This window comes from Centroberyx gerrardi, chromosome 1, assembly GCF_048128805.1.
Source record: "Centroberyx gerrardi isolate f3 chromosome 1, fCenGer3.hap1.cur.20231027, whole genome shotgun sequence".
Classification (NCBI taxonomy): domain Eukaryota; kingdom Metazoa; phylum Chordata; class Actinopteri; order Beryciformes; family Berycidae; genus Centroberyx; species Centroberyx gerrardi.
The window spans coordinates 37,844,644-37,870,026 of NC_135997.1; the positions used below are offsets into that span (position 1 = coordinate 37,844,644).

The following is a 25,383-nucleotide window of genomic DNA, read 5'->3' on the forward strand; positions in this document are numbered from 1 at the left end:
CTGTTCATATGTTGGTGGTGGAGTGCGTGGTGGAGAAGTTCTCCATGCGGATGCGTACCGCCTTCCCCTTGGGGGCCGGCGGGTACAGGAGGCGGCACGTGAAGACCTGGCGGCAGGCCTGGCGGAAGTTCTCGGACAGGAAGGCGTAGAGGATGGGGTTGACGCAGGAGTTGCCGTAGGACAGGCAGTGGGCGACGATGCGGAAGGCGAAGGAGGCGTCGTTCAGCGGGAAGCTGCCGAACTCCACCCACATGGCGATGATGTGGTACGGCATCCAGCAGATCAGGAAGGCCGTCACCACCAGCAGCACCGTCTGGGCCGTCTGTTAACACAGAGAATCGACAGGAAAGTTTAATACACTCCAGGGGCACAGATCATTTCACTGACTTGGAAATGAACTCCTCCGGTCTTATTTTCAGGATTAATAACAGATTTGAAGCTCTGCACAACAAACAGAGAAACAGCCCAGTGGGAGAAGGTCGGGTCAAAGCGGGAGTGATTTCCATCAGACTGTGCTGATGGTTCAGTCAGTTTCTCTCGGCTCTTCAGAGCGACAGACTGTATCTCAGCATCCTGTTTCTGTCTCATGGAGCTGAACACAGCTGAGGATGAAGCTGTGGGACACGGACTGATTCTTACTAGCCCCTTTGGGACCGGCACTACACTGCGTGGGTCCCGAGTCCTCCCATCAAAAACTGCGTGGAAAACAATCTTTGCAGCACTTTGACTTCATTTAGCCTTCTGACCTTCTACACCTCCTCCCTGTGAGCTGTAGAGCGTCTGTCCTGCTCCGGCTCGCCGCACAGGGACGAGGCGTAGAAGAAGAGTGGCAGACAATTTTAAGGCATCCATATGTAAACAACTAGGACAAGCCACACAAAAGTGAGATTTTATACTTTATTGCAAATACTTTCAAACAATAAGTTTTACTCGTGTGACAGAAAAGCGTTCAAGGACGTCAGAAAGCTCGTCAGAATGGCAAAATTCTGGAAACTTTGGCTACATGAAGTCAAAGTGACGCAAAGACTGTTTTCCACACGGCTTTTGATGGGAGGACTCTGGACCGGCAGCCACACAGTGTAGTGCCGGTCCAACAGGACTAGGAACCGCCTGTTTCCTCTCAGCCGGCTCAACGCTCAGAGAGATTTCCAGAAGCAGAGCTGTATCTGACGCAGGGAGGAGGCCGGAGAACTGGAGGAAAGTGAAAATGAAAAGCCCATGTGGTAAAGCTGAAGCTCGCTGTCCTGTGCTGCGAATCACTCCACTGGTGAAAGAATAAAGTCAACATGTAAACTCACATGGAGGTCTGAACAAAGCTGGATCCCATGACAGCACCGGACAGCAGACTGTACAGGAGTTTAGTTTACTGTACAGTGAAAAACACAGTGATGAAATACAGACAGAAGAAAATCCAGAAACCAAGATAACAAGCAAAGACAGAACTGGACTGGAAACCAGAATCTAGAAGTGACAAAAGACCAAAAAAACTGCAAAACGACAAAATAGATAAAGGAAGAAGGGAAATGAAATACAATTCAGACAGCTCTGATAAAGAAAGTGAAGCCACAGGAGAAGTGAGGATGTGGTAGTGTGTGTGAGTGTGTGTGTGTGTGTGTGTGTGTGTGTTTAAAGAGAAAGTTAGGAGGTGTGCAGAGGACTGGAGTGTTAGTTAGTGAGGGAAAGCTTCAGGCAGAGTCTAGAGGCTTCCTGTCCACAGTCATTATAACATGATAGTTTTAAACAGGTTATATATTATACAGTATATATATACATATATATATATATATATTGAAGTCCTGGCTGAAGTGCCGGTGAAGTGGGTGGAAATGTGACTTGCTGTACACAGAGGCACCAATTAAAATGTTGCCTGCCTGAATTAAAGCTGAGTCATCAAATCTCCACAGTATGGTGAAGAGCAGACAGAATGTGACACATTTCTTTTCCACCTGTCATCCATCAGTATCTCCACAGCACCCAGTCTGTCACATAAGAGCCCAGAGACTTAAAATACATTCCAAAGTACCAGAACTTCATTCATTTTGTGGTAAATGTGAGTTTCCTGGTGGAGAGAAACACAAGCCGCTGCTGTTGAACCAGAGAAAACACCGAGAAGACAAGAGGAGCTGCAGCACTTCACACAGGAGAACCCTTCAGCAGCCTGTTGTGGATCTTTATACTCTGCGGTGCTGTGGTCGAGTCACCGAGTCTCCGGTCCGAGTCGAGTCCCGAGTCCTCAACGTTCCGATCCGAGTCCAAGTCGAGTCCTCGGGTCACGTCTAGTCTCCGGTTCTCAGTATTTAAGTCCAAGTGGTTCAGTGATCCTGTCTTTCCTCAACGGGCCTTTTACATATTTTACATTTGGCTCGACTGATTTGTTCAGGATCTCTGGTGGGAAACCTCACGTCAGCCGCAGTAAAGTTTTTTTATATTTGTGGGACCGACCGACCGACCGGCAGAGTGACTTGTGCTAAAAAAACTTCAAATCCCTTCTGTCCTTCCCTCTCTTGGCACCGTGGCTCGCAGCAGCACAGACTCAGTGAGCGGTTCCACTTCACCTTTCAACTGTGATGCAAACTTTCTGCCCAAATAAAGTTTGTCGAGGGACAGAGGGAATCTCATGGCCACTGGAAAGTAAGTTACCTCAAAATCATTTGAAAACCTGACAGATTTGCAATTAAAAACAGCGTGTGGACACCTCCCATGTTTCCCCACTTCCCCCAGGTGGGAACCAGGTGGGAACCAGGCGGGAACCAGGTGGGATCCAGGTGGGGAACCAGGCAGGAACCAGGCGGGAACCAGGCAGGAACCAGGCGGGAACCAGGTGGGGAACCAGGCAGGAACCAGGTGGGAACCAGGCAGGAACCAGGTGGGAACCAGGTGGGGAACCAGGCAGGAACCAGGTGGGATCCAGGTAGGGAACCAGGCAGGAACCAGGCAGGAACCAGGCAGGAACCAGGTGGGATCCAGGTAGGGAACCAGGCAGGAACCAGGTGGGATCCAGGTAGGGAACCAGGCAGGAACCAGGTGGGATCCAGGTAGGGAACCAGGCAGGAACCAGGCAGGAACCAGGTGGGATCCAGGTAGGGAACCAGGTGGGGTTCGGTCTCCTCGTATATCAGACGGTCTCCTGCTCCTCCAGCCCAGCCAGCGTGTGAAAATATCAAAACTCTCATTCATGGCTTCACCTGTTTCACCTCCTGCTGAGACGGGCTGCTGCCCACCACACAGAGTCAGATGAACCGGGTCTGGATGGATCCGGGACCGTCAGACGGTCCGGAAGAACCGAGTCCGTGGAGCGGATCGGTTCGGTTCGGTTCTGTCAGCCGATCTGTCGTCACTCTGCTTTATTTCCCAGCAGGCCGTTCAGCTGCAGACCGACAGGATCAGATGATCCTCCGCCCGCTGCTCACTGAGGAGATCTCTCTCGTTTGGTTCGTTGAGACGGATTCAGATCATCAGATCTGACCGGTAACCGACTGGCCTCCGAACACCTGGATCCACCTTCCCCATCAACACCTGCAGCCTGATCTGCCCAGCGGACGCTGTGCTCTACCTGCCTCTTGTTTCTTCACCTCTGTTTCACATGATCATTACAGTCACAGGAGTCTGTCACACTGTGACCTCTGACCCTTACTATTGTTTGTTTGTGCTGTTGGCGATCTAAGAAGTGAAGCTTGTTGTACTGTTGCACGTTTTATAAATCTGTATACAGTTAAATAAATATATAGTTATAAATCTGTGTGACTCAGTGTTAGACAAACAGCTTCATTGTCGTCGGGTGTGTTTTGTGTACTTCCTCCTGTCTGTCCCGGGCCGTCTGTCTCTGATCCACCCTGGGGTGTGTGTGTGTGTGTGTGTGTGTGGGGGGGGTGTTCTCCCTTGACTCTTTTTGATGTGCAGCAGATTGTTTTCTCTCTGGAAAACAATCATCGGACAATTCCTCGCACATTCCTGTCCGCTGCAGCTTCCTGCCTCTGTCCTGCCTCTCTCTTCTTCGGTGGTGTCCGAAGCTCGGTTTCTCTCTTCTTCGGTACAACGTAACAACGTAACATTATGAAAGTCAATACTAAAGTACCAAACACACGATCTGTCTGTTCAGAACTTTGTATCTGCAGACCGGAGCCTCTGTCTGATCCGTCCTGCTGGCTCGGCGGTCTGAGGTGAACCATGTGACCACGGCGTCCCGGGACCTCTGTCGCATGTCATCCTCCTCTCTCCCAATCTGTTCCTCTCTCTACTTTCAACTGTTGAATAAAAAAGGCGGAAATGGCCACAAAATAATAGAAAAAGAGTAAGAAAAAGAAAACTGATGTAAATCTGACAGACGGACAACAGACAGCTGTCATTTAAAGCGACTTGAGACTCGGCAGACAGACGGAGCGGATCAGCGAGACTCACGGTGGAAATCTCCATGACAGCTGATGTTGGATGTGATGCGGTCCGTCCCGACCGACCTGCCGCCTGACTTCACCTCACAGGTTTTTCTCTCTCTCCACCGTCTTCTTCTCTCAGGTTTATGATTGCAGCATCATTTGGAAAAAAAGCTCCAGCTGCTCTCTAAAAGCTTCCTCCTCTCCAGCTGAGCGACGGCGCCATAAAAAGTACAAACCCCATCTGTCAGAGCGTCTCGTTACCAGGAGGATTCCACAGAGAAACGCTCTTGTCGATCATTTTAATGGCGAAGAAACGAAAATACAGTAAGAGTCGACTGATTGAAGTTTGATTTGATTGAAGTTAATTGAAGACCCCACCGGGACATCTTTGGGAAAGGTCGCGGCATCAAACACACAGTAATGTCTGGAAACTCTTCATCCACAAAGACGGAAACTTTTTACTAATTACTATTCATCCACAGTATCTATCCAACACACACACATTACAGTTTTTCATATTCACATTCATATATAAACACATTGGTATCATCAAGGCTCAGTCTGAACCTCTGCTGCCTGTCTTCCCCTCTCTCTGTCCTGTCTCTCTCTAATGTGACTGTCTAATAAAGCTGAAATAAAATTAAAAAAATATCTTAAAAAAAAGTGAATTAGTCGATGCCGGTCATGAGCTCGTTTCAGTTCCTGTCTGTGTTCAGATCAGGCGAACGGTCGGCTCGGTAAAATAACTTCTCAGTTCTGCGAAACCTTCTCATGCTGCACACTCAGGTGTCGTCTGATGCAAACCCCACCCATCTGGCACCAGAGGGGGAGAAAACAAACCATCAAAATGTATCGGCATATACTGTGAGCCAGATCAGACGGTGCAGAGCAGATCTGTTTCAGCTTTCTATCAGTTCAGTAGTTCAACACCAACACCAACACCAACACCAACACCAACACCAACAGCAACAGCAACACTAACACCAACACTAACACCAACACTAACACCAACACTAACACCAACACCAACACCAACACCAACACCAACAGCAACACCAACACCAACAGCAACACTAACACCAACACCAACACCAACACCAACACCAACACCAACACTAACACCAACACCAACACCAACAGCAACACTAACACCAACACCAACACCAACACTAACACCAACAGCAACAGCAACACTAACACCAACACTAACACCAACACTAACAGCAACACTAACACCAACACTAACACCAACACTAACACTAACACCAACACTAACACCAACAGCAACACTAACACCAACACTAACACCAACACCAACAGCAACACCAACACCAACACCAACACCAACACCAACAGCAACACTAACACCAACACTAACACCAACACCAACAGCAACACTAACACCAACACTAACACCAACACTAACACTAACACCAACACTAACACCAACAGCAACACTAACACCAACACCAACACTAACACCAACACTAACACCAACACTAACACCAACACCAACACCAACACCAACACCAACACCAACAGCAACACTAACACCAACACTAACACTAACACCAACACTAACACCAACAGCAACACTAACACCAACACTAACACCAACACCAACAGCAACACTAACACCAACACTAACACTAACACCAACAGCAACACTAACACCAACACTAACACCAACACCAACAGCAACACTAACACCAACACTAACACCAACACCAACAGCAACACTAACACCAACACTAACACTAACACCAACACTAACACCAACAGCAACACTAACACCAACACTAACACCAACACCAACACCAACAGCAACACTAACACCAACACTAACACCAACACCAACAGCAACACTAACACCAACACTAACACTAACACCAACACTAACACCAACAGCAACACTAACACCAACACTAACACCAACACCAACAGCAACACTAACACCAACACTAACACTAACACCAACACTAACACTAACACCAACAGCAACACTAACACCAACACTAACACTAACACCAACACTAACACTAACACCAACACTAACACCAACACCAACACTAACACCAACACTAACACCAACACTAACACCAACACCAACACCAACACTAATACAAAATCTAACAAACCAACATGGTGAGACTCCACAGGAGGACTGATGGGACAGAGGAAGCTGCTGCCAGCAGCGGGAAACAAGCTCACACTAATCTGACTGCTGCAAATTGAAAGTTTATTACACACACACACACACACACGCACACACACACGCACACACACACACAGATGAAAGATTTATTTATGTCCACATCAATACAAGCATACAAAGGACATAAACACTATGAATACAGTCAGATATTGAGTCAGTCAGTTACATAAGTGCCTGGTTGGCAGCCACAGTGTTGCAGACACACAGGATGAAAACAGACAGGATAACAGACAGGAAGGATAACAGGCAGGATAACAGACAGGAAGGATAACAGGCAGGATAACAGACAGGAAGGATAACAGGCAGGATAACAGACAGGATAACAGACAGGAAGGATAACAGGCAGGATAACAGACAGGATAACAGACAGGAAGGATAACAGGCAGGATAACAGACAGGATAACAGACAGGATAACAGACAGGATAACAGACAGGAAGGATAACAGGCAGGATAACAGACAGGATAACAGACAGGATAACAGACAGGATCCACTTCATGGGGATAAAAAGCAGCTCCTCCTCATATTGACAGCAGATACTGAACAACACCTCTCTAACTGCTTGTCCTTCTCTGAGGGAGACCGGCCCTCTGAAGCCCCGCCCCTCTGAAGCCCCGCCCCTCTGAAGCCCCGCCCCTCCAGCTCGTCACATGACCCAGGCTGCCAAACATGAAAACTAAAAGTTTACACTTGTAGCCCAGATGTGAGATGTTCTGCTCCAGCTGTTGATATTTCAGCATCTTGGTTAGAAAGGCTTCCTCTAGGCTGTAGTCAAAAGTACAGCCGACCTCTAGAAGGAACACCTCTCTCACACACACACACACACACACACATACACACACACAAACACACACACACACACACACACACACACATACACACACACAAACACACACACACACACACACACACACACAGTCAAACACACACACATTAGCGCTGCCCTGCTGTACTTCCCAGGACATTCAGCGATCCTTCTTCAGTTCTCGAACCCTAACTCTTCTATTAACGAAAGGCAGATAACTTCTGAACGGATTCACATGACATCATCAGACTCTGTGGCCAATCAGCAGACAGAAGAAGAGACAATCCTCCCCTCCATTATCGGACCAATCAGACAGCACGGAGGCAGCGGAGAGCTCAGAACCGACCGGCTCATTTCTCCAAACCTTGGTCCAGCGGTAGAAGAGCAGCTCTGATGTAAACTGAACAGAGAGAGAGCTGATTGGTTAACAGCAGATGTCCCATTCAGGTCCAGTCAGGAAAATGTGAAACCAGTCGGTGATGGTATAAAGTTTTGGTGAAAATCCGACATGTGGAACTGGAATATCTTGACAGCTGCACGGTGCTGGAGGAGGGATGAGCTCTACTGGCGGACATCCAGTCCTGCAGATATCATATGCTGAAGGGGATTTATGGATCTCAGAAGTAGTTAAACCAGACACACACACACACACACACACACACACACACACACACTCTCATACTGCCAGCACTCCAGTGTTTTGCCTTCTTTGAAAGAGCAGATGGAGCTGCAGCTTCATGACTGGATGAGCAGAACTGACTGAGAAGCTTAATGAGAGGAAACAAAGTGTGGAGGAAGAGGAGAGAGTTTGTGAAGCAGCAGATGAAGGAGAGAACCGCTCCTCATCTCAGACCAGACTGAAGGGTTTAAATTACATCTGAGGCGTTCAGCTGACGCTCCTATCAGAGGGACAGAATCTGATCGGTTTCTTCTCCTCCTTCACTTGGTTGGTTTGTCCAGGTGAACAATGACCTTTGACCTCTGGTGGCACCAAATAACGGCAGCGAGAGTCTCGGTCCTCTAACAAGAGAACTGACACTCCAACTACAGGAAACCGCCCCGAAACACAAGGGATTATGGGTAGAAGGAGACGGAAAGCCTAGCAGAACAAAATGAAGTCTGGACTGATGCTCATATTCAGCTGTTTCTTCATGTGTTCTGAACTGGTGTGAACACCACAGAAGAAGAGACAGACAAGTCCATCATGCTAGATAAAGTTACAGGAAGTGGAATCAGATATGTTTTACACACACACACACACACACACACACACACCCTTCAAGCCTGAAGTCCTGGTTGGTTTGTAATCAGACAGTTTGATCCAAAACAAACCAAAAACAGCTGTGATTTAAACTCATCTGAACCTCTTGTTCCCTGAAGACGTTCCTCTCTGTGTGAACAGAGTCTCAGCAGTTCAACTCTGGGAACCTTCATCCAATTGATTAAAAATCTGGATTTCAACCACAAAGATCCATCGATCTGCCTCCGCCCGGCTGGCTCTGATCTGACTGAAGCCGGAGGCTCGCGGGTCAAAGTTCAGCTGAAGTTTGATGATCACAGCGAGGCTTCACTGTGTTCCTCACAGGGGAGAGCGTGACGAGGCGGAGGTCTTCTTCTCCACCTCCTGCTGTAGGGAGGCTCGTGTGGAGGAGGAGAGGAGGGGTGAGGAGAGAAGAAGAGGAGAGAAGGAGAAGAAGGGAAGGGAAGAGAGGAAGAAGAGGAGAGAGAGAAGAGGAAAGAAGATAAGAGAGTAAGAAGAGATGAAGAGAAAAACAAGAGGAAGAGGAAGAAGAAGAGAGGATGTCATATCATCCTCCCAGTAAAGTAAAGCCTCTCCCTTAACATCACTGAGTTTATCTGAGAACCTTCTTTGTGTTTTCACCTGCTGAAATCATCTGAGAACTTTCTTCACAACAAAACACAAAAATCTGAAAAACAACAAAACACACAAACAAACACATTACTAATGCAGAGGAAACGTTCCCAGCTCTCCAGTCCCTGAAGGAAAGCTGCAATGATTTTGTTTTATTTCAGCGCTCGAGTTTTCAGACCAGAATGGAGGAAGTTTACTTTACTGACTTGCTTTTACTTTGCTCTTTTACAGGAATTTTATGAGTATTTCTTGATGATCTAATGGCAGTTTTCTCTCCTGACAGACGAGCGATCAAATCAAAATACAAGATTCAGGAAGCCGATCTCTGTCTGCAGGAAGTGAGTCACGTTATCTGACCGAGTGCTCCGCCCCCTTCTTTCTTACAATTTTAATTTGATTGGCTGTTTTATCAAAAAAAAAAAAACATTTAAAATCAAACCAAAAATATAGTTACAGTAATCGTTTCAGATGTTTTTACAGTTATCATTGTAGTGGTAAACCAAGCAGAGGTGGGGACTCGAGTCACATGACTAAGACTCGAGTTAATAGCTTGAGACTTGACTTGATGCATGAAGAGAAGACTTGAGACTTGACTTGACTTGGGTTCTGGTGACTTGGGACTTGACTCTGACTTGTACTTTGATGACTTGAAAAGGTTTCTAAAGTCTTGACTTGAGATCTTGTGTTTGTGTAAATGACTTAGATTGAAAGTGATGAGATTTGTTCCAGCGGACGACTGAATTTAAATTCTGTTTTCTGAATTTGTATGGAATGATTGAATTTATTGAAGTTGAAACTGATTATAGAAATCAAACTCATGATGCTCTTACCAAGTTTTTATCCTATTAAAACCATATTGCATTGAAAAGTCCTAGATATTTAGTTTTCTTTAAGATATTAAATTGATACTGGACTCTTGATTTGTTCTGACTTAACTTGCTGTTCTACATTTAGACTTGAGACTTGACATTAATGACATGACTTGGACTTGACTTGGTAATCTAGATTTGGGACTTGACTTGAGACTTGAGCCTCAAGACCTGAGACTGACTTGGGACTCGAGCGAAGTTGACTTGGTCACACCTCTGGAACAAAGACATTCTACTTACTTTGAATGATTTAAATCTTCTAACAGTTGAAGATATCCCTCTAGTTTCTAGTTCTGTTTCTAGATGTGGACGGACCTGTAGAGAGAGACCTGTCCTGTCCTGTCCTGTCCCATCCTGTCCTGTCCTGTCCCATCCTGTCCTGTCCTGTCCCATCCTGTCCCTTCCTGTCCTGTCCTGTCCTGTCCCATCCTGTCCTGTCCTGTCCCATCCTGTCCTGTCCCGTCCCATCCTGTCCCGTCCCGTCCTGCAGTCGGTGCAGACTGACACTGTGGAGTGGAGACAGAGGGAATATCCTCTATTCTTAGTCATCCTATCTAAATATTTATCCTGACAACTGACAAAACTATAAATATCCCTGATCCAAAAGCAGTAAAGATATTCTTTACTGCACTGAAGACTTTAAACAGTGAGCATGCTGGCAGTAGATTACTGTAAAGTAGAACTGGGCCGGAGCTTTAATGTGTCCTGCTCAGTGTTGAGCTCCTCACAGGGTGGGCCGCTGCTGGAGCCCGTCCAACACCCCGAGTCCCTCCTGACACCAGACACCAGGGGCGGGACCCGGGGGCGATCTAACGTCTTAAAACATGTGACTTTAAAGGAATAGTCCACCAAAAAAATTACAATTTTGTCAGTAAATACGTTTACATGGATAGCAATAATCCCACTGGCCTTATTCTAAATAAAACAATATCCATGCCTTCCATTCATATTCCTGTCTCCAGCTGCGGAGCAAAGTCCGGTCAGCAGGACCGAGGAGGATCACCGGAGACTCGGACAGTTTCAGACTTTACTGAAAACTTCATGATCTCCGTTTCCCTCTAAGTTCTGAGCATGCTCAGTTTCAGCCTCTCCTTCTGCTTCCTGCTGTCAGTCTTTCTCCTCTGGAACAACTCTCCCAGTTCAATTAACACTGACTGTTTTTCTGTGTACAGTCAATATCCAACACTTAACTGTGAATATACTGTTGGGACTGAATTTACGTGGCAAAGCCTCTCGAAAAATTTGAAATTATTAATTACAAAGGAAGAATGAGAACCTGTTCATTTAAGCAGCACTCTTCATTATGCAGCGAGCGGGGAAACAACTGTGCGAGCGTCACTACACACACAGCTCATTAAACAGCTTTGGTTTTTCCAAGAAAGACGCCATCCATTTCCTGCCTTGCAGTGACTTTGGGCTTGGAAGGCTAATTAAATAAAAAGATAGGAATATGCTGTTTGCTTTGTTTCCATAATCATGAATATGAGTTTTCCTTTCCTCCCTGTTAAAACTGTCAGTCTCTCTGTCTCAGTAAAGAGATTTTCCACCACAAACTTTTTATTCCCCTTGTTATTTCCCCTGTTGATTTCCATCACAGATCTTACTGCTGTTCTACCGTTTTCCATCATTTCTTCTGTTGTGTTTTGGATTCAGTCTTATCTTGTCATAAAACTTTTTGGAGTTGTTGTTTTATTGGTTTTGAGCTTAGAGTTTGGGTGACTGCATGATTGTAGAGAGCGAAGCTGCGTTCCTTTTAAAACTCCACCTGTTGGACCCAAGAGAATCACTGAACTAAATACTTTGTTCCTGTGTAGTTTGTTAGTTAGTTCTTCACTTCTACCGTACTGCCGGGTGTACGAGCGCACGCCGGCTCCTGAACGGTGCAGACTGTGATTCACCTGAGCAGTAGAGTCAAGACCACAATCAAGTCCAAGTTCAAGACCAGGTCCAGTCAAAACTGAGTCCAAAATATTATAATAATAATAATAATAATAATAATAATAATAATAATAACAATGATAATAATAATAATAATAATAATAATAATAATAATAATAATAATGATAATAATAATAATAATAATAATAATAATAATAATGATAATAATAATAACTAGAAAAGGCAACATTTTCCAAAAAAATGTGTCCCTTTGACTTTGCTTTGTCTTTGCTAGTTTTGCAAAGTGGTGGCTAGCATGTTGCTAGTGGTTGCTAGGTGGTTGCTAGGGTGTCTCTACAGGTTCCTAGGATGTTACTAGGTGGTTGCTAGGGTGTTAGTAGTGGTTGCTAGGGAGCTGGTAGTTGGTTGCTAGGGTGTTACTAAGTGGTTGCTATTGTGTTTCTAGGTGGTTGCTAGGGTGTTAGTAGTGGTTGCTAGGGAGCTGGTAGTTGGTTGATAGGGTGTTACTAAGTGGTTGCTATTGTGTTTCTAGGTGGTTGCTAGGGTGTTAGTAGTGGTTGCTGGGGAGCTGGTAGTTGGTTGCCAGGGTGTTACTAAGTCGTTGCTATGGTGTTTCTGGGTGGTTGCTAGGGTGTTAGTAGTGGTTGCTAGAGTGTTTATAGGTGTTGTGAATAAAATCTGCTGCTGTGTGTCTTGTGCTTTTCCGTTTTTTCTATATCATTCTGTTCTATGGCTGATTGTGGATCAGTTAGATCTAGTTAGGCGCATTCACAGAAATAAATTACAGTAACTTGAATTCTCAAAAGGGGTCGAGACCAAGTCCAGACCGAGTCCTGAACAGAGCGAGTCCTGAACAGAGCGAGTCCTGAACAGAGCGAGTCCTATTCAAGTCCAAAACGGAAATAAGCAATAAACAAAGTAACAAATCTAATCTTCTTTCTGTTATCTGTGCAGATTAGTTTGCACTGCAGCGGTTTCCTGCTCTCCATTTTGCTTGTTACGGTACTTCTCTAATTCCACTGTTCCTCATGGTGATTGGCTGAGAGAATCACATGGTCGGGGTCGTGTCGATCGTCAGCGGATCTGACGTGTAATGTGAACCTGACTTTAGTCACATGGATTCACAAGATCTTGTTTCTACAGATCATTACAGTCAGTTCAGCCGTTTCCTCTCACTGAGTCTCTAAACATGTTTTCAGCAGATGATGAGTAGCAGCCGATAACATGAATAAACATGAGCATCTAACCAATACTGCAATCAGTTGCAGTTAGAGAAAGGTTATAATGGTTTGAGATTTCCTCAAAATCTGAAATGTGGTAATCATTTCTGCTCCGGAGGCAAAATGATGAATTTAAAATCAGTTGGCAATCAGTCTAAACTATCGGCCAAGAGAAATCCAGTTTAATCAGTGATGTTTTGTTTAATAGCTTCTGCACATGCAGTAAATCATTTTCAAATGTTCCTTTTTCTGTCATCCTTTGGGAAAGTAGCTGCTATCCCGGGTATAAATTAAATTATTATTTTACCACATGCAATACAAGCCAAGCTGCAGCCAGCAGGTCAGTTTCACCGACCGGTGAGTCAGATGTTCACCGACTGAACAGTTCAAAATGAAATCAGAGCTTGACAGGAAAAGACCCAACGCTCCAAAACTGTTTAAAAGCCTCTATTTTACTGTCTGTTTATAACTGAGAAGAGAAGAGAAGACAAGAGAAGAGAAGAGAAGAGAAGAGAAGAGAAGAGAAGAGAAGAGAAGAGAAGACAAGAGAAGAGAAGAGAAGAGAAGAGAAGAGAAGAGAAGAGAAGCGTAGTGAGTATATAAAAGGGTTTGAGATAAGAAAGTTGCTGATTCAAAACTGCAGACCAACAGGGAAAATGATGCGGAGGAAAGTGAAGCAGTAACACTCCCCCCCCCCCCTCTCCCTCCCTCTCTCTCTCTCTCTCTCTCTCCCCCTCTCTCTCTCCCTCTCTCTCTCTCTCTCTCTCTCTCTCCCTCCCTCCCTCCCTCTCTCTCTCTCTCTCTCCCCCTCTCTCTCTCTCTCTCTCTCCCAGTGAAACTGAGTGAAACTGAGTGGATGTGAAGGAAGTGACATCACTCTGAAGAACCATTTTCGGTTCTCTCTGTATTTTCCAGATTCATAAACAGATTACCGCCTCAGTTTTACCACTTGAGTTATTTTGGCAGCACCGCCTGCTTCTGATCACTGAAATATGATTGATTGTTGATCAGTCAGATCTAGACAGACTGGGATGAAGATCTGTAGGAATAAATTAATAACTGCACAAAAATACCTCAAACTTATTATCTACATTAAAGAAAAGCTTAATTATCAAACCAAATCTGTCTAAAAGCCGCTCTGTCAGAGAGTTTCACTGTTAGTTCTTCATACAGTTTTCTTCTCTCGAGGAGAGAACTTCGTCTTTCTGACATTTCTGGTTTGGATCCATTGTGCTTGTACTTATGTGTGGATGATCAGGGAGTGTTTAATATGTAACACTTTATTTGCATATTGACTTTCATTGGCTGTCACCTGGGCCGCTGCGGACAGTAACGGCACAGTGAAGTGTCTCTGCAGCAGGAACTTCATGAATCACCTCAGATTACTCCGCTTTTCAACTGTCAAAATAGAAACCATCATGTCTAACATTTCACCATGACAGGTTACACAGCGTCCCAGCCTCCCCTACTGTCTGAAACCACAGAATTTGGATCAAGTCAAACCCAAACTGTCATCAGTTCCCCTCTGATGGAGGTTTACTTCACTGAAGCTGAAGCAACAGGAGAAAAGACACAATGTGTTACGATGCTGAGGAGTTTGGTGTCTCTGATCCTGCTCCTGATGCTGCAGTACAGAGAAAACAACAACAGATTTAGGATGTGATCAAACCTCCAGCTGGTTTTCTTTGGTCCAAACCAGAGAGGAAAAGTTTCCTTTATTGTATTTTTGTATTTGGTTCGTTTAGGTTCAAACTGACCAATCAATCACAAGCCAACCAGAGCTTGTAAACAAAAGTCACATGACTCACAGCAGCTTGTTGATTGGACAGTTTGAACCTGTCATCCTGCAGGTTAGAGACTAGACTTCCTGTAACTTTATGTAACATGATGGACTTGTCTGTCTCTTCTTCTGTGGTGTTCACACCAGTTCAGAACACATGAAGAAACAGCTGAATATGAGCATCAGTCCAGACTTCATTTTGTTCTGCTAGGCTTTCTGTCTCCTTCTACCCATAATCCCCTACGGAACAACAGCTGAACAACACACTCGACAGTATATTTGGGGTCTTTTCCTAACGAGCGGCGCCACCAGGACGGAGACAGCCGCCTCACGAGACAGACGAGTCGATCACACTGCGAGAAGCTCCAGGCCGCTCCCTGATAGGAGGCTGGGAATGAGGCTCAAAGTGAACGGTCCAATCACAGCTGTGGAGGCGGATCCAAGGAGGGCCGACAAGCGAGTCGCAACACAGCACTAACCTAAGGTTTAACTCAACCAATCAGATTATTTCTTCTGAGAAATGTTTGTAGAAGTAAAACTCCAACTTTTTCGTCCCTCTGGTGATTTAAATTGCCTCATCTTTACTGATGAAATAATAATATTTCTTGAACAGATGATGTGAGAAATCAAGCTGCTCTGCTCCCATCTGCACCTGTTGCATCTTTCACACCTGAGGGAGGCGAAAATGCTGTGTGTGTCATCAAGTCTTTAAACACAGGTGTGGGTTTGTCCACGCAGCAGCAGACAGAGCGAGGCGTCACTCTGCAGAGCGGAGGAATCCACCGAGGACGAGCAGAGCACCAGCTGCTGCATGAGCGAGAACAAAGGCAAGAATGTAATCGATGATCTTATGGTACAAAAACGCCTCTGCCATTATGATGGAATGAGTGCAGCGAGTGTCTAAATATGTCGTCACTGAAAGAGAGGTGTAGGCGGCACACACACACACACACACACACACACACACACACACACACACACACACACACACACAGATTTGCATTGCGAGCACATGCTACTGACTTGTGTTTATTCCATAGAAAATCCCAAATCCTGACCCTGACTCTCTGATATAAGGTGGATCGTCCTGGTCTCCCCGTCCCTCTGAACATTCAGTCCTCAGAGAGACAGAAACACAAGGACACCCCCCCCCCCCCCTCCACCTGACAGACTGCAGGTAATAAAAGCCCAGAGGCTAAAATTACATTTTACACTGTTAAGGTGAAATTTTTCAGGTTGAATCCAGCCGAGTCTGATCAGAGAGAAAGCCTTGCTGGAAGGTTTCTGCCTGTTTTGTTCGCTGTGTATCTAGAGAGACTCCAGGATGGAAAACGTCATGATGTGTCCCGATGAAGAGCAGGTGAACAGGTCGACTGTTACGGACAGCTTCATATTCATAGAACTTTAATATTGTCCAATCAAAATGAAGCATTGCTCAGCATCCAATAGAAATAACCATCTCATTGTTCTAACATTACTGTGAATCACCAGACGTTCCTATCAATATATTCAAAGTGAATATTACAGTTTCAACATCAACCAATCAGAGACAAGAAAACTGGTCAGGTGACCTGTCCTCAGCCCAAAACATTTCTGAAATGGTCCAACTGCTGCTAAACAGTAAACACAATATATTGATTGAGATATTTGATACTCCACAATATTATGGAATATCAGTCTAGCTCATCCTACCTGCACTACTGATGCAGGATAACTGCATGAAGGGGAACAACAGCTGGTGTCACTGTATATGTGTTAGATATTTTTTCTTTTTTTACACTATGTTTCCAATATTGCCAATATTGGTAGTGGAATGTACATGAGTATGTTGTGAGGAGGTCACAGCTACACTCTGGTACCTCCTCTCGGTCCTCTGGTCTGGTCCATCTGATTTCGAGCAGCACTGGTTCAGCCCTACTGAAAAGCCCAGCTGAGACCCAGCCGACCAACTTCCTTTTCTCTCAGAGGTTCTTGAAAAAGCAGTTTATGTAACAGACTACATGAACAGACATGAGCTTTTTGAAAAATTCCAATCTGGTTTCAGGTCTAAACACAGCACTGAGACTGGGTCTGGGTCCTCTATTATCTTCCCTGTATATGCTCCCACTTGGCCAGATAATTAGGAATCATAACATCTCTTTCCACTGTTATGCTGACGACACTCAGCTTTATTTACCAGTTACCCCGGCTAACACCGCTGGGCTTGACTCACTTAAGGACCGTCTGGGGATACTCCAAAAATTATTGAATCCCTTGATGATCTTGCTAAGAGCGTTAAGCCCTCTGACAAAAATTTGGGAATCATTTTTGATCCTGGCCTAAATTTTGAAAAGCAAATCCAGGGAGTAGGTCGCTCATGCTTCTATCAGCTGAGAAACATCTAAAAAATATGATCTTTTCTGTCATTCCACGACCTTGAAAGAGCTTTCATGCCTTTATCTCCTCCTGGACTCCTGTACCTCTCTGTGGTCCAGCCTCAGTATCGAGGTCCTCTCCAGGCGACAACTGGCTCAGAACGCAGCAGCCAGGATTTTGATCACATCTCTCTCATTTTGGCTTCTCTACACTGGCTGCCAGTCAAATTCAGAATTGATCTACTAATATCTTCTACTTACTTATAAAGCCTTTAATGGTTTAGCCCCCGTATACATCTCTGATCTTCTGAAGCCTTACACAGATCTTCCTCCTTAACGCTGCTCTCCATCCCAAAGTCCAGATTAAAAACCAAAGGTGACGAGTCTTTGCCGTCAGGACCCCGGTCTGTGGAAGAGTCCTGAGGAGATTCAGTCTGCTCTGTGTCATGTTTTAAGACTCGCCTCGAAACATACTTTTATTCAATAGCTTTTACATGATTCTACGGTCTGTCTTTTTTTTAGTATATTTTATTTTGTTTTTATCTCTATTTTATTTATCTATTTTATTCTATTACACTTAATTGACGATTCTGCACTTAATGCCTTCTTATCCTGAAGAAGGCATTAAGTGCCGAAACGTTGATTAAATTCATACTTTTGCATCGGAGTGTAAAGCACTTTGTAACTCTGTTTTTTAAAAGTGCTATGGAAATAAAGTTTATTATTATTATTATTCAACCACCGTGAAATATTCCTTTAAATGCTTCAGAGGAATATTGAATTTATGACGCTACGTTTTATTCTAATTCATTCACCAATCTTTTTTTTCCTCTTCCAGGTATGTTTACATTGATAAGTGTTTTTTTCTTTCAGATTAACATTAATTAGGCTTCCTCCTTTGAAAGCCTGACAGGGAAAAGGTTAAAGGTGTGTTGCCATAGCGATCACATTTACCCGCCTGAGCAAACCCTCCGCCTCCCATTAGAGGAGAACTGCAGCCCATCGTCCCGTCACTGTCCTGCTGGGAGGGGGAGCGGCTCTCACATTACAGGCCTCAGTATCCCTCTGCTCCTCCTCTGCTCCTCCTCTGCTCCTCCTCTGTTTCTCCTCTGCTCCTCCTCTGTTTCTCCTCTGCTCCTCCTCTGTTTCTCCTCTGCTTCTCCTCTGCTCCTCCTCTGTTTCTCCTCTGCTCCTCCTCTGTTTCTCCTCTGCTCCTCCTCTGCTTCTCCTCTGCTCCTCCTCTGCTCCTCCTCTGCTTCTCCTCTGCTCCTCCTCTGCTTCTCCCCTCCTCCTCTGCTCCTCCTGTTTCTCCTCTGCTTCTCTCCTCCTTCTCCTCTGCTTCTCCTCTGTTTCTCTCCTCCTTCTCCTCTGCTTCTCCTCTGTTTCTCTCCTCCTTCTCCTCTGCTCCTCCTCTGCTTCTCTCCTGCTTCTCCTCTGCTTCTCCTCTGTTTCTCTCCTCCTTCTCCTCTGCTTCTCCTCTGCTTCTCCTCTGCTCCTCCTCTGCTTCTCTCCTGCTTCTCCTCTGCTCCTCCTCTGCTCCTCTCCTCCTTCTCCTCTGCTTCTCTCCTGCTTCTCCTCTGCTCCTCCTCTGCTTCTCTCCTCCTTCTCCTCTGTTTCTCTCCTCCTTCTCCTCTGCTCCTCTCCTCCTCCACACAGCCTCTGGAAACAGGCTGCAACTCTATAAAAGCTATCAGCAGCAGAGGATCAGCTGCTGCTCACCGGACCGGACCGGACCGGACCGGACCGGATCGGATCGGACCGGACCGGATCGGACCGGATCGGACCGGATCGGAGCTGAACCTGAACATTTCCGCAGAAAGACGAGGGAACATTTGGCTGAGCGCTGCAGTGTGAACATCAGAGACAACAGGATGTAGAGGTGGAGAAACACATCCAGCCCCGCGGTCGGCTCGATACGCCACACCGCTCAGTCTGAGGTTATCAGGATATTTTTATTTCTGAGGGAAAACCAAAATAAAAGCGCAAATAACAGGTTTCTGAAAGTTTAATTTAAAACTTTTCTCAGATCTTTTTAAAGCCAGTTCAAATAAAATTTAAGACCAATTTCATCCACAAATAACTCTAAAGAATAATAATAAAAAAAAAAGGTAAATCAGTCAATCTGTCTACCAGGGAAATTTCTCCCTAGAGAAGTAGAAGAAAGAGAAGCAGCTCCGCTTCAGACTGGAAAAGATTTAACACTCAAACACATCGACACACAGCAGCGATGGAGGTTTTCTCTGTGATGCTGAAGCTGCTGCAGCCTGAAGACAAAACTCTCACTGACTGGATCACTGACTGGATCACTGACTGGATCACTGACTGGATCACTGACTCACTGTCTGTTTGTCTTGTTGCTGTTTTCTTCCTTCACTGGAAAACCAACATGAAGCACAGCTGAGCTTCTGCAGATCTGCTCTCTGCATGAAGCGGACCACAGGACACTTTCCTGTTCCAGTAACAGTGAAACTGGTAAAACATTCTGTAATAAATCTGATAAGAGTTTCTTTACTGTGCTAGCCTGCAGGGCGTGACACTTTATGTTCATATTCTGTATATCTGGTTGTAAATACTTTCTGTTGCTGCTGCCGTTTCTCACCATTGAAAACGAGAAGCTTCTCTCAGTGTGTTTCTGAGGTTTAAATAAATGCTCAATCAATCAATCAATTAATATGGCCCTCTGCAGACTGCTAATGTGAATTCAATGCACATTGTTTACATTACAATTTATTGCTTTATTTTACAGTTCTTTATGGACTCACCCAGCTGAAACTCTCTGCTGAAAAACTCTGTTCTGAATCACATTTCTCACACATCAGACTGCAGCTGGAACCACAAATCCATGATTCATATCAGTAGGTTCTTTGTATTGTGAGTTTTCATGTCGAACGTTCACTGCATCCCTACAGCATGCAGAGTGAAGTTCTCAGCGACACTTTATTCAGATCCGGTCCAGAGGTGATATCAGCTGACAGACAGCAGGTGTCTCTTGTCCACCTGAAGCCCGGCGGAGCGTCCTCAGCTTCAGGTCTGACTCCATCTCAGCAGACTTCAGCTGAAAACTCCCAAAGAAAACTCTGTTCTGAATCACATTTCTCACACATCGGACCGCAGCTGAAACCACAAACATTTTCCCAACTACTTTGTATCGCGAATTTTCGTGTCCATTCCTAAACATGAAGCTGTTTTCCTTTTGGACCGGAGTTCAGCTGATGAACTCCAGCTGATGTTCCAGAGTGTTTCAGAGTCAAACTGTTGGGGTTTGATGCAGGTGAAGTCGTCCTGCAGTCGCTCACAGAGTTTAAAGGCTTAAATGTGACGTTTCAACTCTTTATCTCCTGACAAATGTTCCATCAAACCACTGAGGATTTCCAGCAGCATCGAAACCTTCAAACGGCCGTTTCCTCCCCCCTCCCTCTCCCCCTCCCTCTCCTCCTCCTCCTCCCCCCTCCCCCTCCCCCTCCCTCTCCTCCTCCTCCTCCTCCTCCTCCTCCTCCTCCTCCTCCTCCACCTTTAACTTTTCACTTTCCCTCTGAATAAACAGACGGTGAATCTCCAGTTACACTGAGCGACTTCTGATCTCTGTTCACAGCAGAGCGGCGACACGAGGCCGACTGCTTCGACTCGTACTGATGACAGACAGATGAGAGAGAGATGAGACAGAGGAAGAGAAAACAGGAAAGAAAGACAGGAGAGGAAGGAACATACCTTTCTTTTTGAGCGTTCAGATTTCTTGGACATATTCTTCATCTTTTTATGAAGATGGAACAACACCTGAAAGTAAAGCAAAGCATAATTAGAAGAGGGAGAATTCTGTGGTATCACTACTGTCCTCGTTCTACCTGTTAGCATTACAGAAGCATCAGTTCTCCAGCCTGTTGACAGCAGAGAAGCATCAGACAGTGTAGAAGTCTTCTTCATGCAGTTATCCCTCATCAGTCTTTGATCAGCATCACAGATCATTCCCTCTATAAAGTCCCACATCATGTAAAGCAGGCCTCCCTCTCCTCTGTGATGATAAAGGAGTTGGATGTGTATCTAAACATGGTGAAAGCATCAAAACTAAATCCACACAATCCATATTAGAAAAGCGAGCCTCTAAACGAGCCGTTTGGACTTCCGTAACTTTGCGGCGTCACAAAGGTTCGCTCATTATCATTTCTGTAAGAAATAATAGACTAACAAAGTGTTTTTTTCAAAGCGGTCGAGCGGTCGTCGTCGTTTATTACCGGAGAGTTTTCCCTACCTGTAGCCGCCGGGCCGCGGCGTCTCACGTTTCGCTCTCGAAACGGTTAGCCGATCGGAACGGAGGGTCGTGAATATTAATGAGCCTTAAAGACACGGAGACAGAAACGGCCTGTTCTTGGTAAGGCTCAGAGAGATGCTGGAAAATGAACGTGGAGAAATGGATTGAGAGTGTTTTTGGTTCATGACACCACACACACAGCTCTGAATGGACCTCAACACACAAAATAAAACTCTGGACAGTGGAGGATATGGAGCTTTAATGTTACAGAGACAAATTTGTATTAACAACAAAACTCTGTCTCTCAGCCATCGAGCTCCAGACTGAGAGGAAAACACAATCTGGTTTTCCAGACAGAGCCACAGAGCAGCAGATTATCAGCCTGCAGGATAAAGAGAGACTTCAGCGGCTTCAGTTTCAGCTAACATGATGACAAGCTGACAGAAATACCAAATATATATTTGTTCACAACACAATCTAGAAATATCAGCTGGGTTTGGATGTGAACCTAGCAGCATGGATGATGATGCGTCTCCACCAGCAGCTCTATCAGACAGTGACTTCTTCAAGTTCTAACTTTAGTTAATAAGCAAAGTGAAAGAAAAAAAAGGACGCTGTTACAGTACATCTGCAGACTTGTTGGATCAGGTCTGACACTGGGAGAGTCTCTCTTAATGTCAGTTTATTCCTCTATGAAAAACACATGAAATCCATCCATCAGTGTTTTTACAGCCGGACTGAACCTTGAAAACAGACTGAACCTTTAAAACAGACAGACTGAACCTTTAAAACAGACTGAACCTTTAAAACAGACTGAACCTTTAAAACAGACAGACTGAACCTTTAAAACAGACTGAACCTTTAAAACACACAGACTGAACCTTTAAAACAGACTGAACCTTTAAAACAGACTGAACCTTTAAAACACACAGACTGAACCTTTAAAACACACAGACTGAACCTTTAAAACAGACTGAACCTTTAAAACAGACGGACTGAACCTTTAAAACAGACAGACTGAACCTTTAAAACACACGGACTGAACCTTTAAAACAGACAGACTGAACCTTTAAAACACACGGACTGAACCTTTAAAACACACGGACTGAACCTTTAAAACACACGGACTGAACCTTTAAAACAGACAGACTGAACCTTTAAAACACACGGACTGAACCTTTAAAACAGACAGACTGAACCTTTAAAACACACGGACTGAACCTTTAAAACAGACAGACTGAACCTTTAAAACACACGGACTGAACCTTTAAAACACACGGACTGAACCTTTAAAACAGACAGACTGAACCTTTAAAACAGACTGAACCTTTAAAACAGACAGACTGAACCTTTAAAACACACGGACTGAACCTTTAAAACACACGGACTGAACCTTTAAAACACACGGACCTTTAAAACAGACAGACTGAACCTTTAAAACACACGGACTGAACCTTTAAAACACACGGACTGAACCTTTAAAACACACGGGCTGAACCTTTAAAACACACGGACTGAACCTTTAAAACACACGGACTGAACCTTTAAAACACACAGACTGAACCTTTAAAACACACGGACTGAACCTTTAAAACACACGGACTGAACCTTTAAAACACACAGACTGAACCTTTAAAACACACGGACTGGGAGGAGTTGTTGTCTCAGTGGAAAAACAGAGTTCAGCTGCAGGTCTTGATGTTTCTGTATCAGCAGACTGAAGGATCAGCTGAGTCTGAAGGTCCAAAGAGCGTTACGCACAGCGGCGTCAAGCTAAACACAGTTAGACCGGACAAGAGCGGAAACTACACTGATCTGCCTTCAAAATAAAAGCATACACTTTGACACCTATGGTTTAATGCTGCATTCCTTTGCACTCGGAACTCTCTTGAGAAAAACGACTTCCGACACGGAAAAGTGCAACAGAACGGCCGTTCAACATCTATTCCGGCCGAGTTCTCCGACATAACCACAGCTGGCGTTACAGCGGTATGACGTCACAGCTTAACGTTACTAGAGCGTTGTCAGATAGCTAACGTTAACATCAGTGGGAAAGAGTGTTGCCTTCATGTTTTCCAGAGCAGACGCACTGGAACGCATTTAGATCGGAAGTCTATAATTCCAATTTGGGACTATCGACTTCCGACTTCTAATGGAATGCAGCAATAGATTATATTTGGATATAAGGAAAGCACACAGCGATTATTGTGACTGACCTGACTGTCGGGACTGGAGCTCATATTGTCGGCTATTGGCTTTAGGAACAAACAGTATATCCTTCTAAACTGCGTGGTGAAGCTGTTGTGTTTGAGTCTGTGGAGTTTGTCATGTTGCACGGGACTATATGGGTATAAAATATGCTGTGGAAAGGACATTTTGGAAAACTGCATTTTAACTTCCTACAGATTCCCCCATAAGTCTTTTTTTTTTTTTACTTTGGTACTCAGTAAAGGTTTTATTTTGAAAGTTATAATTGGAAGTGTTAGTCTTTATTCCGGCTAACTTGACACTTGGTTTTACGCGCAGGGTTTATGGCAGCGCAGCGCCTTCGCCCTTTGATCTTCCCGTGCGGTTGTTAATAAGATTTTACTGTTAATGAAAGTCAAACATTAGCTCCGGGCTCACCTTGGTGTAGCAGCAGGTGATGAGCAGCAGAGGCAGCAGGTAGCCGATCACCAGGATGGTCACCTTGTAAGTCTGTTTGGAGGCGCCGAACCACTTCTCCCAGCAGAACGTGCTGTTCGGGGCTTTGGGGTGGCTCGTGAGGATCTGGTGCTGAGCCACCGGCACCGAGAAGATGAACGACAGCGTCCAGATCGCGCACACTCCGGCCAGCGCGTTCCGCCGGCTGCGGATGCACGGAGACTTCTTGGAGTGAACCACGGCGATGTACCGGTCCACCGACATGGCCACCAGGGTGAAGATGCTCACCAGCATGCTCACCATCACGAAGTAGTGGCCGAACTTACACAGGAAGGCTCCGAAGATCCACTCCGGCAGAGAGTAGATGGTCGCGTGCAGCGGGACGCAGAACAGCAGGAAGCTCAGGTCCGCGATGCTCAGGTTCAGGATGAAGATGTTGGTCGTGCTCCTCGAGCGCTTCCCGGGTTTGATCTTCCCGATCACCACCATGACCAGAGTGTTCCCCACCACGCCGAGCAGGAAGATCAGGCCGAAAACGAGCGGGACGATGACGGCCTCCGGGCTGGCCTGCCCCTCCCCGGAGCCCCGGTCCGACCGGTTCGAGTCCAGGACTTCAGTCCAGACTGAGGACTCGTTGCTCGGCAGCAGCATGGCTCCGCCGCCGGAGTTCGGGAATGTCAAACAGCAACTAGAACACAGTTCTACTGAAACAACTAGAACACAGTTCTACTGAAACAACTAGAACACAGTTCTACTGAAACAACTAGAACACTCTGTGACACAGCAGCCATGATAACAGCTGTAACTCAAACTGCAGCTGTCCTGTTCCACCTGCGGCAGCGCGCGCTCGTGCCTCCAAACCGGCTGAGTGAACCAGTCAAGTCAGCCAGAATAAAATATACCACTTCCGGCCAAAGTTTTCCAAAATTAAAGCACGTACCTACCAGCACAAGTCATTAACATGACGTCATCTTTTACGTATCTATGTTATAGCAGCACTTTCGCTTTGTATTAGTAATTCCGTTCAACATTTTGTCGCTCTGCACAATCACAATAATCAATTGTTTTATTTTCAAAGTGACACATTTGACGGTTTTATCTTGGAGC

The 25,383-nt window shown here is 45.3% G+C and overlaps 1 protein-coding gene across 1 annotated transcript; it reads right to left on the minus strand.

Moving 5' to 3' along the window:
* Positions 1-4: 4 nt before the first annotated feature.
* galr1b (galanin receptor 1b) lies at positions 5-24,927 on the minus strand. The gene is made up of 3 exons (XM_071921890.1): positions 24,259-24,927; positions 21,096-21,161; positions 5-322 (listed from the first exon to the last, which is right to left on the minus strand). Exons 1-3 carry the CDS (start codon positions 24,925-24,927, stop codon positions 5-7), a joined length of 1,053 nt encoding a protein of 350 aa, XP_071777991.1.
* Between the last annotated feature and the right edge of the window lie 456 nt (positions 24,928-25,383).